At 36.7% G+C, this 19,051-nt stretch overlaps 1 protein-coding gene across 1 annotated transcript in view; it reads left to right on the top strand.

Annotated features, from left to right (window-relative positions):
* The first annotated feature begins 10,674 nt into the window (after nt 1–10,674).
* LOC107842722 (protein DAMAGED DNA-BINDING 2) overlaps nt 10,675–19,051 on the top strand; it is a 15,248-nt gene continuing 6,871 nt past the window's right edge. Inside the window, exons 1-7 of the mRNA XM_016686678.2 lie at nt 10,675–10,972; nt 11,043–11,133; nt 11,397–11,524; nt 12,543–12,665; nt 12,779–12,867; nt 12,991–13,111; nt 13,738–13,829. Coding sequence (XP_016542164.2) covers nt 10,787–10,972; nt 11,043–11,133; nt 11,397–11,524; nt 12,543–12,665; nt 12,779–12,867; nt 12,991–13,111; nt 13,738–13,829 — 830 coding nt within the window. The 5' untranslated portion in view covers nt 10,675–10,786. The remainder of the gene's footprint in view (nt 10,973–11,042; nt 11,134–11,396; nt 11,525–12,542; nt 12,666–12,778; nt 12,868–12,990; nt 13,112–13,737; nt 13,830–19,051) is intronic.

The following is a 19,051-nucleotide window of genomic DNA, read 5'->3' as shown; positions in this document are numbered from 1 at the left end:
AAATGTATAGATATGGATGAATGACCACCTTTACTTACACTTGTGAAAGCCTGTACATTACATGTTTTTCTTTACTTTACTATTCTTTTCCTTATAATATTTGTAAGCTATGTGATATATATGACCAGTTTATCAGTGGTAAAAAGGGATAACCCATGCTAGGCATTATACCTCTAGGATACGTTCCTCATTAATACACAAATCGAGATCAACCTATGCTAGGTTTTCCTTTCACCCCTGGGAGACCACCTGATAATGGGATCGACCCATGCTAGGTGTTTCTTCCACCCCTGGGATACCACCCATAAATCCATGTATTGGGATCAATCCTTACTAGGCTTTTCCCCCAAAGCTACCACCCATATATAAACATATTTGCATCACTTTATTTCTTTAATCTTTGATATTATTAATTTGGTGGCCACAATATGATTAAGCTTGGGGACTACAGATCAGTATTAAGAAATATATAAATATGAACTTGAGGCAATAACAATGAAGTAGCAAGCATTTATAAATGTAAAAACAATGTATTAGTTTGGAGCTCAAATGACACAATCTTTGACATCTCAAATGGAACATAGGTGCATGTCAAGTGAAGGCATCAAACTCAATCTAAGAAATAGGTTTTCTAGACAGTGATGTAACTAAATACTTAGTAAATAGTGTCAACTGAAAGGTACATGAACATGAGAACTACTGGAGCATGTGGACAGATTTTATTTAGGGATAAATACATATTCCAAGTAAGGAGTGCAAATTATAGAATGGAATGCGTATGGATTCTACAAGGTAACATTATAGACTACGGCATTAGGAGTGATGCCCAATGAAGGGAACATGTAAATATGTGAGAAAATAAAGTATGTTATCAAATAGACAATTGAAGTAAGTTGGTAATAAATGGGTAGATTGCATACCTAACACATGAGCACACTAACACTTGAGCACACTTACCATGTGTAATCTAGGGTTTTATTGATATGTAGAAGAGGAACGGGGGCTTGACTGGAAAGTGTAAATAACAAATCTAGTAATAAATACATATTTGAAGTACTTTGACATATTTGTGAGATCATAGGGAGTAGGAACAAGCTCATTAGTGACGCTGAAAATCGTACATCATTTCTATATATCCTTTACTAGTGAGAACGCTAAGGAAGCTCACTTTGTTGGTACTAACACTAATCTGAGATTTCATGCCACAGAAGATGAAAAGGAACAACCTTACATACCTTATCTTCTGACCAATGTGACTACGATCATTCAGTGTTTCCTTTAAGTGTTACTCTATAATATAAGGACATATTGAATCTAATATAGAACCTACTCACATTATAATCCTACAAAAATAATAGCTAAATACTTGACAAGCAGTAAGACCATCCAAACCCCCAAACACATGATGTATCTCTATACCCTTCTTTTATACTTCACCCCAACCGGATTATACACAATTTTCATTCAAAAATTCTTTCAATATAACACTAACATTCAATAATAATTTTCATAGAACACTTGAAATTAGCCAATTGACATGCTCAACTTTTTACACAAAAAGGAGAATTTAGAAGCATACCTTCTTCTTGATGCTATTATTCATACTTCTTAGAACTCTACAAACTTTGAAAAACTATAACTTTATGCTTTAAAGAGTAAGAAGTTAAAGTTTGAGACTGATAAAGATAGAAAAGATAGATGGCATATTAAATAAGGGAGAAAAGAAGTCAAAGATCCCTTTGAGAGTATGAATTTAATTTTAAAAGAGTGAATGTGTAGGAGTTTTAAACAGATTGGGAGTTGAAAGGATAGGACCATTCATGTTACTGATTTTTTAATCCATTTAAATCGTTATTGGGTCGGTTCAAATACCCATTTGTGCCCATTTTACACTGATCCATTTATTTAAGCCCTAAAACTTCAGCGACGGCCTTGCTAATGATCCGTCGGGTGACTAATGGTTCGTTATTTAAGCCATTGCAACTTACCAGAATTACTTGCTAGCCGACTCAAGTTAACGGTCCACGCTATGGTACGTCGCAGATGTGATGGCCCGTCGAGCTTGCCGTCAACCCTTACCAGAATAATGGATGCTTGCTTCATTTATGACGGTCCTACTAATTGCTCATCAGCACCTTGATGGTCCACCACTTCTCCCATCACGCCTTAACCAAAATGCTGCTTAATTTACCATGGATTTGGCATCCTTTGTGATGTTCCATCAAATAGTTGATGGTTCGTTAGTCTTTTCGTTACACCTTGTCAGATTGTTCAATTCATTCTTCCAGAAGCACAACTCCTGCATACTTAGCAACCAAATTAATTATATAAGAACAAGTAATCTTAACTAAATGCTACAACAACACATTATGGGTTGCCTCCCACTAGCGCCTGATTTAATATCGCAACACGACCCAGTTTTCTTGATTATTCAGACTTCATCAAGATAAACTGTACTCAACCATTTTACCGAGTCTATTGGACCAATGTATTATTTGACTCATTGCCCATTCACCTTAAAGATACTCCCATCTTTATTCTCTAACTCAACTACTCCGGTGGGCAGAATTGAGTAATTTTGAATGGTCCAGATCATTTAGATTTTAGTTTACCAAGGAAAAACTTGATTCTTGAGTTGAAATACAATACCCAAGCACCAACCTGAAAGTCCCTCTTTTAGAATCTTTAGTCGTGGTATTTCTTTATTTTTTCCTTATATAAATTAGCTCTTTCATATGCACATAGATGGAACTCATCCATCTCATTCAGTTGCTCTAATCTCAATTCAGATCCTTCTTTCCAATCCATGTTCAACCTTTTAAGTGCCTACAAAGCTTTATGCTTAAGCTCAGTGGGTAGATGAGACACTTAGCCAAAAATAAGCTGATATGGGGATATTCCTATGGGCATGTTTTGAAAGACGTTTGGTATGACCAAAGAGAATTATCAAACTTCTTTGACCAGCCACTTCTATTTGCATTCACAGTATTGACCAGAATAAATTTGATTTCTCTGTTTGAAATCCCCACTTGCCTACTAGTTTGTGGGAGGAAAGGAGTGGACACTTTATGCCGTTTCACACCATACTTCAATAATACAACTTGAAAAACCTTATTGTAAAAATGTGATCCCCCATCACTTATGATCGTTCGTGTCACTACAAAGCATGTGAAGATATTCTTCTTCAAAAATGCAACTACCCTTTTTCTTTCGTTATTTGATAAGGCAATAGCTTTGACCCATTTGGAAACATAGTCCACCACAACCAAGATGTGTTTATAGCCATATGAACTTACAAATGGTCACCTGAAGTCTATGCCCCACACGTCGAATAATTCCATCTCTAAGATCTTTGTCATTAGCATTTCGTGATGCTTGGAGATTGTACCTTGCCTTTGAAATTGATCACATTTATTAACAAAGTCATAAGCATCCTTATGCAGTGAAGGCCAATAATAACCACTTTTCTGAACCTTCCTAGCAGTACGATCGCTTGCATGGTGTCCCCAAACTGGATAACCATGTCAAGCCTCCAAAATACTCTACATGTCAATCTTTGGTATGCATCTTCTAATGATGTTGTCTGCAAAATATCTAAACAGGTAGGGCTCATCCCAGAAATACCTAGTAGCATCATGGAGAAACTTCTTCTTCTGATGGTATGACACGTTATCTAGAATAATGCCGCTAACGATAAAGTTAGCAAAATCAGAATACCAAGGTATCAAATCAGGAGAAGCAACTAGAATATGCTCATCTGGAAAAGAATCATCAATCTCCAACTTCTCTATAGTGGACTGGTCATTCTCTAATCTGGACAAGAAGCCCGCAACCTGATTTTAACAACCCTTTACTCTTGCAACAACAACACCCATCTGATAAGTCTCAGTTTAGCATTTTTCTTTACACTTAAGTATCTTAGCACAGTATAGTCGATAAAGATAATGACTTTGGTCCCCAACAGATAAGCTCAAAACTTCTCAAATGCGTACACCACAGCTAAGAGCTCTTATTCTGTGAGAGTGTAGTTTTTTTGCACCCCATTTAATGCCTTACTAGCATAATAGATGGGATGAAACAATATCTCCTTCTTCTGCCCAAGAACGGCCCCAAGTGCTACTCCACTTATATCTCACATTATTTCAAATGGCTTAGACCAATCTGGAGCAATAATGATAAGTGTAGCAACCAACTTCTCTTTATGGCATTGAAATACTTTCATACAATTATCATCTAACTCAAACTTGCTCTCCTTTTCCAATAACTTGCAAAGTGGGTTTGCAATTTTGGAAAAATCTTTGATAAGCCTTTGGTAGAACCCAGCATGGCCAAGAAAATTATGAACTCCTTTAATTGAGATATGGGGAGGTAGTTTTTCAATAACTTTTATCTTAGCTCTATCAACCTCAATTTACTTTGCTTGGATTTTGTGTCCTAACACTCTTTACCATAAAGTGGCACTTCTCTCAAATTAGGACAAAGGTGAATTCTTCACATCGCTGCAAAGCCTTGCCTAAATTCACCAAACACAAATTAAAAGATCAACATCATACACCTTTGGAACATAGCAGGTGCATTACACAATCCAAACGACATTCGCTTGAATACGAAAGTTCTACAGGGGCATGTGAAAGTTATTTTCTCTTGATCCTCAAGAGCAATAGATATTTGATTATATCCTGAGTAACCATTGAGAAAACAATACCAACCGACCAAGTATTTGGTTTATGAAGGGCATTGGGAAATGATCTTTCAACGTCCAGTACTTTAGTTTCCTATAATCCATAGAGACTCGCCAACCAGTCACTGATCTGAGTGGAATTAGATCATTCATTTTATTCACTACAACCATCATGCCTCTTTTCTTAGGCACGCGCTGTACAGGGCTCACCCACTTACTATCAGAGATTAGGTACACCCCCCAGTGTCAAGTCATTTTACTATCTCCTTCTTTACCACTTTTTGCATTGGTGGGTTTAACCTGTGCTGATGTTCAATCATAAGAGTGTATTCTTCTTCTAATTGGATCTTATATGTGAGAATACCAGGTGAAATTCCTATGATGTCGGCAATAGTCCACCCAATAGATCGCTTATAGTGCCTCAGTATAGAAATAAGAGCCTCAACCTAATGATTCACCAAATCCACTGCAATAATAACTGGTAAAGTGTTTTCCTCACTTAGAAATACATACCGCAAATGGCCTGGAAACTCCTTCAGTTCCAACATCGGTGGTTCTTCAATAGAAGGCTTGAAAGGGGGTGTTGGACGATTTTTTAAGTCCAAATCCAACTTCTTGGAAGCATATGAATACTACCCCATTCCAGTCAAAGCACATACAGTCTTATCGTACTCATCAATTCCTTCACTGTTAAAGTTCATCAACACTGCAGTTAAAGTCTCAACCGCAAACCTTTTCTTAACTAATACTTCTTGATCATCTTTATATAACATATCAATGACTAAATCAACACTCATCTTCTTCCATTATTTCATTGATTGGCACACATAAAAGTTGACTTTCTCATCATTGAGCCTAAATTTTTGCTCATTGAACTCCAAGTCGATTAGTATTCTCCCAATCGCTAAGAGCGGTCTACCCAAGATTATAGGTACTTCAAAATCCATATCACAATCCAGAATCACAAAGTCCACTGCGAATATAAAACTAGCCACTTTAACCAGAACATCATAAAGAATTCCCACCGGTCTTTTCACCGACCTATCAGCCATCAGAAGTCACATATTAGTAGGCGTAGGATCTCCCAAACCCAACTATTTAAAAACTGCCAATGGCATGAGGCTAATGATTTCTCCAAGGTCACAAAGGGATTTCGCGAAGTTAAACGATTCAATAGTACATGGAATAGTAAATACTCCTGGGTCAGCTTTTTTTTGCACCAGTGATCTCGTAGAAATAGCACTATAATGATAAAGATTATCCACCGGTAAATAGCTCGCTGTCTTTTTCTTTGTCACAGGGCCTTTCATGAACTTAGCATATCCCAATATTTGCTCTAGTGCCTCAACTAAGGGCACACTCACCTTGGTTTTCACAAGGGTCCACTAGTGCGTGAGTACTCTTGCCAATTGGTAATGGAACCTTGTTCAAGTTATAAGGGCTAGCACTAGATGGACATAAATCATCTTACAAGAAGAATCAATTTCATCATCTAAAGAGTCAACTAGTGCTTGCGTACTTACAATAAGAGCTTGGTCCTCACGTGACCTAACATCACCAAGAGTATCATAATAGGAAGACTCAAACACCTCTACTCTAGGTAAATTCGTAACTATATCCAATTGGCCACTACTAGCCACATCACAATATTCTAAGCTTATAGGAATGTAGAGGATAGCGTTTTTACCTTGTAGCTCACATGAGCTACGATCATCGCCTTGGTGTGGATCATGGCAACCCACTTCTTCCTTCGGAAAGCTCTCATCGCATGATGTTTGGACCTTAGATTTTGGATTTGATGGGATGAGTGTAGAGACCAATTGGCGTGTCCTATCAATGTGCCATTTCATGTCTTCAGTATTGTCATTGATGCGATCAAATATGACATCAAAATTGTTGGCAACCACTATACCTAAAAGAAAAGACACAACAAATAAAAGAAAAACAAACTAGTTAGTTTAAAAAGAATGCCTCACCACACTCTCATTCTCGATTTTACGTCGCACTTGGTTTCACAAGTATTGAAAGCTGGCTTATACTTTGTGAGTGATTGAGGGTCGAGTCTACTCTTGTCCGGAATAGATTTTTATTTGAAACTCAAATGAAATCTTGTAGGACTTGAGTCAAGAACTAACAATGAATTCACAAAAAAAAAAGTACACAAAGAACATTAACACGAACAAACGAACACAAAACTAATTTACAATCTAGTAGGAGCTTACTAGCTTGTCAATTAGTGTTCGAACCAACAAATGAAACTAAGAAACAATAAAAAGAAACTAAGAATTCTAAAATTTGAGCTTAGTTATGTTGTGTGAACAGTAAAAACGTGATGATATGGTATCCAAGTAATTAGTCACGGTCCCACACAATTTTGCTGTCCAATTTCAAGTCTTGGTCAATTTTTCAATTTGGACTTTGGTGGAATTTGTTTAAGGAAGGAAAATCAGACAAGTCTTGGAACCCTTTTCAATTGCAAGTTTCAAGACTTTGACTTTACTTGTACTTCTCCTTAAAACATGGGTCCTTGAATCATGCAAAATTGTTGGAAAGTGGTTGAGATGTGATTGACTAGTTAAAGAGTAATGGTAAGTCTTTCAAGACTATAACAAAGCTTCACCTTTTTCCCTTCACCTTTATAGATCTAAGGTTCACTTTTTTTTAACAAGCTATGAAGGTTTTGAAGAACTTCAAGAACAACATCAACAATCACCAAGAACACCAACAATTTTCACACGGCCAACTTCCAATTTTCACAATACAATATCTTCAACACTTAGCCAAGACAACTACAACTTCAACAAAATGGTTCTTAGGCCACCAATGAACAACAATATCACATGGTCAAGCTTAGAACAACAACAAGATGAAGACTACAAGGCCTAAATAGTCCACCACAATAATGTTTCAACAACAATTCGACCAAGTCTTATGTTCACAACACCAACACCAACAATGTAAGCTCAAACTTAGATTTAGGCTCAAAGTGTTAGTGAAGAACAAAACTAACACTAGAAACACTCAAGACAAACAAACAAATCTCGGTGAATACACAACAAGAACACAATTCTCGACCAAGAACACAACACGGGCAGATTGCACTTTTTCTGGAATTTTCAGTTTTTTTTTCAATAATTTTTTTTTATTTTCAAGTTTACGAGTCCAAGATTGATATTGTGGGAACAAGATCAAGCCATGCTCTGATACCAAATGATACAAGACTAACAAGGATGGCACAAAATACCTTCCAAATTAGTCCACAAATCTTAAGAATCCGAGGACCTTTTTGGAGACCACTCTCGGATTCACTACCAACAACAAGAATATAAAATATAATGGTGTATTTGACACCTAAAAAACAACTCAAACTAAGATTAATAACAATATATGAAGAACAAGATGAACAATAACAATGTAATAACAACAACACACGGATTACAAAAAAAACAATACACAACACGACTACAAGATTACATCAAACAAAAGGGACAGATAAATAGACTACATGAAGGCATAATCTTAAGAACCCAAGAGCTTATTCTACTCTTGGACCCCTTAACACTACACACGAAACTTCTCCTATCTCTTCGGTGGACACAAAAAAGACCTCAAATTCCCTAAACACCCAACGTTCCAAGCCAAAAATTCAACAAGAGTGATTCCACACTCTAGTTTTGGCCAAAGGCCCCTAGTTTCGGGTTGTGCCTCAAAGGAGAGAGGACTTGTATTTCTTAATGTCTTATGACTTACAACATCTTCAAAATCTAAATGAATAAAATCCTACATTGTTCTATTTATAGTAGGTTACAAAATAAAGTGTGAAATATCCAAAATGACCCTTTAGTCAAATGCTTCAATAGGCGCCCTTGGAGTGTAGAGTTTGGACGGTTTTGAGAGATTTTAGGTCTTCCTTTGCAATTTAATTGCACACTCCAAGCCTCGGGTTCAATATATCTCACATATATCCACTTTCATGGTCGTACTCGTATCACAACCTAACCCAATCTTCAGAGGTGTTAGCCTAACTCAATCTTCAGAGGGGCTTTTTCTTTTCAAGTTTTGAATGAGAGTTCCGACCTTTTCTCCTTTTTCTAAAAAATTATTCATCAAAATTTTAACAGGAAAAGACATCGTTTCCACCCCAAACTATACTCGAAAAGTCTAAGCCACGCCTAAACTATACTAGTGACCTATTACACACCTTAACTATAAAAAAGTGATACTTTTTATACCCTGTCAGGCATTACACGACTTGTATGTGGTGTGGTATTTTACACGCGCTGTCACGTCAATGCCACATCAGCGCCACGTCAGCATCATCCGAAAAAATAATAAATTTATTATTTTTATAAATTCTTCTTTTTTCTTTCTTCTTTTTTAATTTAAATCTTTTTTCTTTCTTTTTTTCTTCTTCATAAATTCTTTTTTATTTAAATAATTATGTTTTTTCTTGAATGTCCAAAACCATGGAAGTGCAGGTATTCTTTAATGTCCAAAATCATCTTCTTCAATATCTAAAACTTTCTTCTTCTTCTTTTTCTTCAATAAATTCTTTAATGTCCAAAACCATTTTCTTCTTTTTCTTCAATTACCAAAAAGAAAAAATTTTAACGAGATCATATTCTTAATGGGAAGATGATATAAAATCAATACACCCAAACAACAACTTCATTCAAATTCAATGTCATCTTCTTATTCTTTTTCTTCAATGTCCAAAACCATCTTCTTCTTTTTCTTCAATTTCCCAACGACCATAATGCCATCTTCTTCTTCTTCCATTATTGATATAAAATCAATACACCCAAGCAACAACTTCATTCAAATTCAATCTTCTTTGTTATACGACACCAAAAGTTACAACACTATCACCACCTAATTGCACCACCCATCATCAAATTCATAGAATTGAAAGAAGATTTTTATAGAGACAAGATAGATCTAGTAAAAAAAGTGTTAAAAAATTAAATTTTCAGCAAAATTCATAAAATTTTACAGAGAAAGAACAGAAATATGAAAATAAATTGAAAAATTGATGTTCAACGTGGGAGCAATAATATTTAATTAATTTCAAACATCTCATCGAAAATTTTTTCGATTAGCGACGATTTCATCCTCAATCTTTTTTATTTTTTTCTCTGAAAACTATCATGGAAAAATTATTCTCATCAACCATAGCAAAGGAGGAGTGATTGTGATGAAGAAGAAAGGAAGATTGAGAGAGAAAAAAAATGGGAAAGATGGGTGAGAAGAGTGAGTGTGTGCAGGGGTGTTGTTAGGGATTTAAAGAATTTTTGGCTTTTATTTTCTCCAAACGCGCCTTTTATTTTTTAAAAAAGTAATGTTATTTCCACGTCAGATTCAGGGTGGAATTAAATTCACTTTTGAGAAGAATAAGTGTGTAATAGGTCACTAGTATAGTTTAGATGTGGCTTCGACTTTTCGGATATAGTTTAGGGTGGAAACGATGCCTTTTCCCTTCTTACTACCATAAACATCATCATAAGTGAAGACATTATATAATAAGTATTTCAATACCTTAGGAATTGCAACTATCTAAATTAGAAATTCCATTATCGAATGATTACATTTTCAACCAAAAAAATAGTTATATAAGTAGTTTATTCTATTTACCTAATTAAATTTTATATGTGTATGTATGAAAATTTTATATCCTTTATCTAAATTTATAAAAATCTAAAATTTATTGAAATTTTTTATAACTGCGCAAAATGTGGAGAAATTTATTTGTATTAATAATAAGTGAAAAATATTAAGAAGCAATTAAAAAATATTAATAGTGTAGTTTTAGTTTTTTTTTTTTTTTTTATAAACGTAATTTTAGTGTTCACCGCGATGGATAATAGTAATTTTTTTTAGTTTTTGGGTTTTGGGATTTTTTGCCAAGAATTAGTGCAAAAAATTAACAAATTCAATGACCAAATAAATTGAGTTATGACAATATATTTTCAAAAATTACTTGGAATATGTATTGGTGAAAGGGTTATTGTATTGACGACCTTTTACTCAATTTTCTCATGTTAAGACGGTGACATTCTATTTCAATTAAATCAATTTGAACAGCCGTAAGTTTAACTCTCTGGAAAAATGGCTCCACAAAGCAGGACAAGTTGGTTTCCTGAAGTAGTGATCGATGGAGACACGGAGTCCGAGGAAAGCTCGTCGTCGGATGCTGACGAGGAAGAAGTTTTACCTGAAGAGACAATAGAAGAAGAGTCGAAGAAGAATAAAGGGAAAACACCAATCACTATTAGTCTCAAGAAAGTTTGCAAAGTATGTATACCGCTTTTCTTCTTTTCATACATATACATATTTGCAACTTTAATACCCATGTTTTAGTCAGGTTTGCAAGAAAACTGGTCATGAAGCAGGGTTCAGGGGTGCCACTTATATTGATTGCCCTATGAAACCATGTTTTCTCTGCAAAATGCATGGTAATTTCTCTCTCAATTCATATTTCTATAAATAAATTGCTCTTACGTTTTTAGTTACTCTCTCTTTCTCTCTACGCAGATTAAGCTAGCTTCTATTTCTCTCTTGTCACTACTTCTGATTGTCTTATATTAATTTGCCTTTTCCTATTTATTCTGTTGTATCCTAAATGTAATAGTTTGTTTCATGATTCCTTTTATACTTTAAACAGAGATTTTAAAATTTTGTTTTGTATATTTCGTTATGTTCTCTTTGGGGTTTGAAGGCCACACTACAATGACTTGCCCCCACCGAGTAACTACAGATTATGGAATTGTCACAGCACCACGCAAGAGCGCAACTAATCCTTTAGAATTTGTTTTTCAACGCCAGCTACAGCCACGGGTTCCTCCAGTAAGTTTTCTCTTACTGTGTGGAAGAATTCCATAATGCTATCGTGACATCTAATCACATCTTGGCTGTTGTGTCATCTCTTGTAGTATCTAATAAACATCAGAGGTATCATTGTTTGCCTATAAATGTTCATACTTTGTTGGTATTCATTGGAGGATCTTGGATATTCAGTACTCTTTGAGCTTTACATTGTGGCTAGGAGTTTTTAATATCTATTTTGAGCTAGATAACTATTTAGGTTAAATGGGTTATCTGTGAAAATATTTCCTTTTTCCTTGCCCTACTCTATCAAATGAATCAGGCAGTAGTTTTAGTTTCACTCCATATGTTTATGTTGGATTTCATGATCTCAGATATATGAGATTAAGCTTCTCTTTTCTTATAGATATTACATTGATATTCTAGTTGTCAGTTCTGTACTTTTGTCAAATTTGGTGCATGGTTTTGTTCCTTTATACTACTCCCATTATGCCATTTTATGTAGCACCCTTTCCTTTTTAATCTCTTTCAAAAAGAATGGCACCTTCTAAACTCTTAACTTTAGACTTTCCCTTTTACCATTAATGATGTGCTTTTATATTTGCATAAATGTCATGATATGTTTAAGATCACGAGTTCCAAAAGTCTTCATTTTCTTAAACTCCATGTCAATTCAAATAGTGCCAGGTAAAAAAGGAACACAGGGAACATGTCTCCAGGTTTTGTTCAAGTCTTCGTATAATTTTATGTCTCGAGTCTTGCATATGATCATATCACAACCTATTCATGGCTAGGGAAGTAAGTAATACTGGTTAAATTGTGCCACACAAAGTATTTCTCAATGTATGGGAAATATATTTTCTACTTTGCTCTATGTTTATGGGTAAACTTTCGTTTTGACGTGTTGTAGCTTAATGGATGACCATTCCTCATTTACTATAGTGCAACGTGCAACGTATTTATTCAAAACAGTAAAGTTACACAATATGTATCTTCAGAAAATGTGCTTCATATTTTGCTCTCTTGGTTTCTTTAATAGATCAAGCCAGCGTATGTGATCCCAGATCAAGTCCACTGTGCAGTTATCAGGTACCACAGTAGGCGAGTCACATGCTTGGAGTTCCATCCTACAAACAACAGTATTCTTTTATCTGGTGACAAGGTCAAGAATCTCTCTGCAATATATAGCTCTAAAGTGTGGCTATGAATTGAGTTCACTGTTGCAAGGTTACATAAATTTGTGGAGGTTAACGCTATATTACTTTTATGTTTTAGAAAGGCCAACTTGGCATCTGGGATTTTGGGAAAGTACATGAAAAGACAGTATATGAGAACATACACAATTGTATACTTAACAACATGAAGTGAGTATTTATCGCTCTTGTTGTCAATTTTTGATATGTTTTTAATGTCTACAGCTGCATTTAAGATTTCATCAGCATTACTATGTCCACAGTCAATAAATTAGTCGTTTTTTATTCATTTAGGTTCAATCCGACAAATGATGGATCCCTATATGCTACTTCATCGGATGGAACAATCAGTTGTACTGACCTAGAGACAGGAATTTCATTCTCACTAATGAACCTTAATCCTAATGGATGGGAGGTGATTCTCTGAAAATGAGCTGTTCTGTTTAAATTGATTGTCCTGTTATTTCAGATGTTGGGGTTGGACAAGCCTAAGGGATATTTTTTTCCCTTGTAAACGCGATGCTGGACACGTTTTATTTCTGAACTCCCTTGTCCCCTTTTAGTGCCCATAGCTACATTTCAGCAGCAAGGACACAGATCATTACAGGAAGTTTTAACCTTGCTTATATAATGAAAACCTATCACATTTACATATTTGATTCTTTTTTTACTCTCATGTTGACTTTTCTCCTTGGTTTCCAGTCAGGTTTGTTGTTTGAATCATCTCGAGTGTTTGCTTTGTAATTTAGCTGAATACCTTTGAACCCTTGAATATTATTACTGAGTACCCTTGCACCCTTGAATATTATTAAGTGTTCCCTGAATGTGGGTCAAGATAAATGACATCTTGATGCACCCATTGTGATTCTAAAGCACCAACAATGAGCTTTTGGGTTCTCACTGATTATATCACAAAATCTACCACTTTCGGTTGGGGGTAGCAAAGAAAGGATAGTGAAATACATGACACCAGCAAGTCAGTTGTCATGAAGTGTTTATATAGTTCTATTCGAGTATAATGCACAAATGATTTTCTTGTAGGGACCAAGCAGTTGGAGGATGCTTTACGGGTTGGAAGTTAACTCAGACAAAGGTGTTGTCCTTGTTACTGATAATTTTGGATATCTTTACATGTAAGTGTCTATTGAACTTTTTGAGAGGTCGATTGAATGTTGTGCTTGTGCAAGTGTTAAAGATTAGAATTTGATACGAATCAAAGTACGAAACAAAAAATAAAATACGGAAATGGAAATAACAAAGGAAAACAATAAATAGTTAGACGCAAGAAGGGGAAATATTAAGCAAATCAAAGGTATGTTAAACCATTGACCCTCAAACGATTATCCTACAATGAGCACCTAACTCCTACGCAGAACTTGAGGGAAATTTATCCACTCGCAACTAACATTTCAAAGCAAAGTTCACCAAAAGCTTTCAACAAGCTTTGAACACTCTCTAAGTGTATTTTTCATCAAACATTAACTAAGGAAAAAAGAGAAATCCTAGCTATTTATAGTCATGGGCTATTTATTTCGAAATGGGCCCAAAAGTTACCCTAAATGAAAAGGCCTAAGTTGGGTGATACTCAGCTCCGTCACCAAGTTCTCATGGTAGATCGCCAAACTACTTTCCTTCGCCAAAGTCATTAGTGGGCTTGTGACTGGCGATTCCTTTTTCCTTTAGTGAGTTCTTTTGTTCCTTCTTTGTTGAGCTCTTCAACTTGATTTTGAAGGAGGGTCCTTGGGGCGACCCAGATTGTATCATCCTCTCTTTCTTGAAGAGAATTTGTCCTCAACTTTGAAGGACCATCATCATCAACATTATAATATTTGGGGAGATTCTTGGAATGGGGAAGATTCATAACTCGCTTAACCAAATAAAGTGGGATAATATCCTCTCCTTCTTGGGGTAAAACTTCTTCGATTGGCACTTTATTGGCCATCATAATTGGGACGGTGACATTCCCATCATATGGATCTTTTATATCCTCTGCATCCTCATCAAATCATCACTTTCCCCTATGTAGCCCTCCTCTTGCTCCACTTTCTCCTTGTAGTATGGATCTCCTTCCCGAAAAGTAATTGCTCTTTGAGTAGGACACTCATTCATTGACCCCATCCTTGACATTTAAAACATTGGGTGCCTTTAAGATTTTTGGGTGGGTTTTTGTTACATCCTTCTTGGTGTGTGTGTGTGTGTGGGGGGGGGGGGGGCTTGGAGCATGCTTCTCGAAAGGTTTCTTATCAAAGGACTTCTTGAATTTGGCGCCTTGATTCCAAGTTTAGGACACTTGATTTCCTTCTCTAGGCATGAGCGCCTTCTCAGCCAGCCGCTTCTAAAAGATCATCCATTCGGGCAAACTTGTGTATTGACGTTCTAGAAGCGATTTCTTGGTTCAACCCCACCTTGATTCGAATCTTGGTATGCTCTTCTTCCTCGGTGTAATCAAGTTTCAGAGAAAGTTTTGGAATTTATCATAGACTGCCTCTACACTCTTGTCTTCTTGTCTCAAGTTGTACAACTTATCAAGCAACCCTTGTCTATACCTCTCCGGCACATACTTAGTCCTCATGACAGCTTTCATTGCTTCCTATGGTGGATATTGCCCTTCATGAAGGACCCATGTATTCTCTTGGACGATTCCCACCAAGTCAATGAATATCTTTCAAATTGAGCAATGACATAATCATTAGCTTGGAAGATCCTATCACATTGCAATTCCTATTTGAGATATCCTTTGGGATCACTACCTCCTTGAAAGCTAGGAAGGGTGACCTTGATAGAATTGAAGCCTATGTCTCGACCTCCATATTTGCCTCGGTCCCTTGGTCTATTCCCTTGAGCACCATACTCATAACCTCCTTCTATGGGTTCCTCAAACTCTCGTTGAACTCTCACGTCTTGATTGGGGGGGATTTGGTTAAGCGAATCTTGGTAGGATGGATTTTGGTTTTGTGGTACTTGGAAGGGTGGGTTTTGGTCATGCAACACTTGATAGGGTAGATAGTAGGGTGGATGGAGACCTTGTGGTTCTAAACCACGTGGCAATTGGTAGTGTGGATTGTGGTGTTGTAGGGCTTGATAAGATGGATTTGGGGCATTTGTTGGGTTTAGTTAAATTGTAGTGGTTGGGTGTTGGGTTTGATCGGTATTAGTTGGGGGTATGGAACATTTCCTTGCAAGGGAGTGTAAATCATTTGGTGTGAGGTTCTAGAAGAGATGGTAGCGGAAGTTTCTTGGGTGTCTCCACTTGAGGACGCTTGGAGGTTGTTTGAGGAGTTAAGATGCCCCTCCATGTTTACCATCCCGATCCATACTCGTCATCTTCTCACTCAACACATTCACTTCTTGTCGCATCCCTATGATGGCCTCCATTAAGGTATCAAAGTTCGCCCCACCCGGGTAGGTTCAATTTCATCTCCCGGTGCCATGGTACCTATCAATAAGACACTCGACATGAGCAACAAACAACGTTAACGTTAGTGAAATCAAAACTCACAATCTCTAGTGTTTTCACACTTTGATCGCCTCACATTTAGCTCAACTAAGTTGCACTTTGCTTGTTCCCATTGGTATACGATGGGTCAATTTGCTACTCTTGGTTAGAACGGATTCTTGTTTAGGGAAGACTGGACAACTCGAATTAAACTGAAGGACCTAAATCAAAGAAGTTAACTACGAAGTTAAAACAAGAAAAGCTCAAAGAAATAGGACTTGTGAACAAACAGACTCAAGTAACTAATAATCAGCCAACTGGATCAAATACTAGTTGATAATTAGCTTTAGGAATCAAGAGAAATGAAACTAAGATGATAGAACTTGAGATTGATCGAAGGAAATGGAGTAATAAGGCTTAGAGGTCCATTGATGATCACACTTGTGTGGTGCGTATCGCACAAGAGTGGTGGTGCGAGGCCTTGGATGGACGCACAAAGTTACAGGAGCTTTTTCTGACAATTCTGCGCTCAGGTTGGTTCTTGTGGATAGCACAATGTGACAGAACGTTCTGGACAAAAATTCGATCTCAGGTGCACTTGTGCGTTTAGCACAATAGTTTTGCTGCCTTGTTTTTGCTCACACAATGTGCCAATAAGGACACCTGAAAGTTCCGAATTTTGTGCTCCTTGTGGCCCCCACTTGTACTCTAACCTTATCCGTTGGCCCTTTTGGTAATTTTCCTTTTTGTACTACCCTTAAACACCTTCCTTTATCTATCTTTTTGGGTCAAACACCAACATTCTGAAGATTTGAATTTCCTCAATAATACCAAGAACAACATGAATGTCCAAAAATCATAACTCTCTCATTTTGGCTCGGAAATTCACGAAATTTTAAATATAGGCTCCTCTTGTTATGGGAAACAAACCCCAATACTTTAGAACCCTCAAATCCAAGCCCAAATCTTTAGATTTCTTTTTTTTTTTTGGATAATATTTTTGTTTTCACATCAAAAACTCATCAGAAAAAACTGATGAGATGGGATTACAACCCCCGGGGGTAACATCAGCACCAAAAACTGGGCAAAAAAAAAAATTACAATTGAGCTATAAAGTCTACTAAACTTTCTATCTCCCCCGCCAAGTCTTGTTTACACCAAAAATACAGCAAACTTAAACTCTTTATCTTGATTTTCTGAATGCTACTGGCCTTCGCATCATGGCATCTTTCATTTTTCTCCTTCCATAGTGTCCGCCAGATGCAGGCTGGAATACATCTCCGCCGCTCTTCTTTGGATCTTCTTCAACCCACTCCTTCCCATTGCCTCAACAAATCTAATGTATTGCGCGAGGCATTGCCCAGTTAACCCTAAGTATACATAAGAACATGTCCCACAGATTTGCAGCTGTTCTGCAGTGTAAGAATAGGTGACAAAATCTTCAGATTTCTAAACCCAGTTGCATCTTCTTCAAAGATCAAAACCAACACTGGTATCTCCTTCAATACAACTCCAATCACTCTCAAATCTCAAATCCGGACTCAAATAATATTAGAGGAAGCAAATCTAGTATTAGAAACTACAAACAAGACTCAAAACAATAATATTTCTTTTTTGGAATTTTAAAAAACGTTTTTGGACAATTTTTTTTGTAACAAAACCAAGACTAGATTCATGGGAACGAATCTATAACGCGACTTTGATACCAAATGACACGAATCAAAGTACGAAACAAAAGATAAAATACGGAAATGGAAATAACAAGGAAAAATGATAAATAGATAGACACAAGAAGAGGAAATAGTAAGCAAATCAAAGGTATACTAAACCAAAATAGTAACCCTAAATGAGAATGCCCAAGTTGGGCAATACTCAGCTCCATCGTCAAGCTCTCATGGTGGATCGCCAAACTCCTCTCCTTCGCCAAAGTCATTAGTTGGCTTGTGACTTTGGCAATTCCCTTCTCCTTTGGCGAGTTCCTTTGTTCCTCGACTTTGAAGGAGGGTCCTTGGGGAAACCGGATTGTGGATTGTATCAGAATTTCTTTCACTAAAACCTTTGATAGATATGAAATCTTCTCCTTTATCTGTCAAATGACTGGTTTGATGGTATTTTCTCTAGGTCGCTCGGACTCTCCAAAAATGTTGCCCCACCCATGTCGGATCCTAAAAAAATGCACTAATTCTAAAGGACCGCGCCACACACCCGATGACACTTTTGTAGAGTCCTAGCAACATAATATTTTGTCATGTGTATTATGTTAATGTATGCCTCATATATTGGTAACAATAGATTTTAACCTGGTTTGTTGGCAGATGGAAATTATCAAGGATTGTTTACTCATCTTTAGAAAAAAAAATCGACTTTGATTAGGGATTGCTACAACAATAACAACATACTCAGTGTATTCCCACATAGTGGGATCTGGGGAGGGTAGAGTGTGCATAGATCATACCACTACCTCAGGTGAAGTAGAGAGGCTGTTTCCAATAGACCCCCGGCTTAGGACCAATAGCAGTATAACAAATATAAACATAGATGTATATAAACTAGTACAATATGCAAAATAAACTAACACCGCTAGCCACAAGATAATACTACAGCCTTAAGATAATACTAAAACTATCCATCTGAAACCATAAACATCACTCAACACCACGAACAAGAAACTTCCGACACAAATAAAGAACACTCCCCTACTATTACCGACGCACTCCAACCCCTAACCCTTTACCCTAATCCGCGTCTTCCACAACTTCTTATCAAGCGTCATGTCCTCCGTAAGTTGTAACTGCTCCATATCATGCTTAATCAACTCCCTCCAATATTTCTTCGGTCTACCTCTACCCCGCCTAAAATCATCCATAGCCAGTGTCTCACACCTCTGTACTGGAGCATCAGAGCCCCTCCTCATTACGT

This window comes from Capsicum annuum, chromosome 9 (genome assembly GCF_002878395.1).
Source record: "Capsicum annuum cultivar UCD-10X-F1 chromosome 9, UCD10Xv1.1, whole genome shotgun sequence".
NCBI lineage: Eukaryota > Viridiplantae > Streptophyta > Magnoliopsida > Solanales > Solanaceae > Capsicum > Capsicum annuum.
Note: the sequence above shows the minus strand (reverse complement) of the source record. Positions and strands in the feature narration are given on the sequence as shown.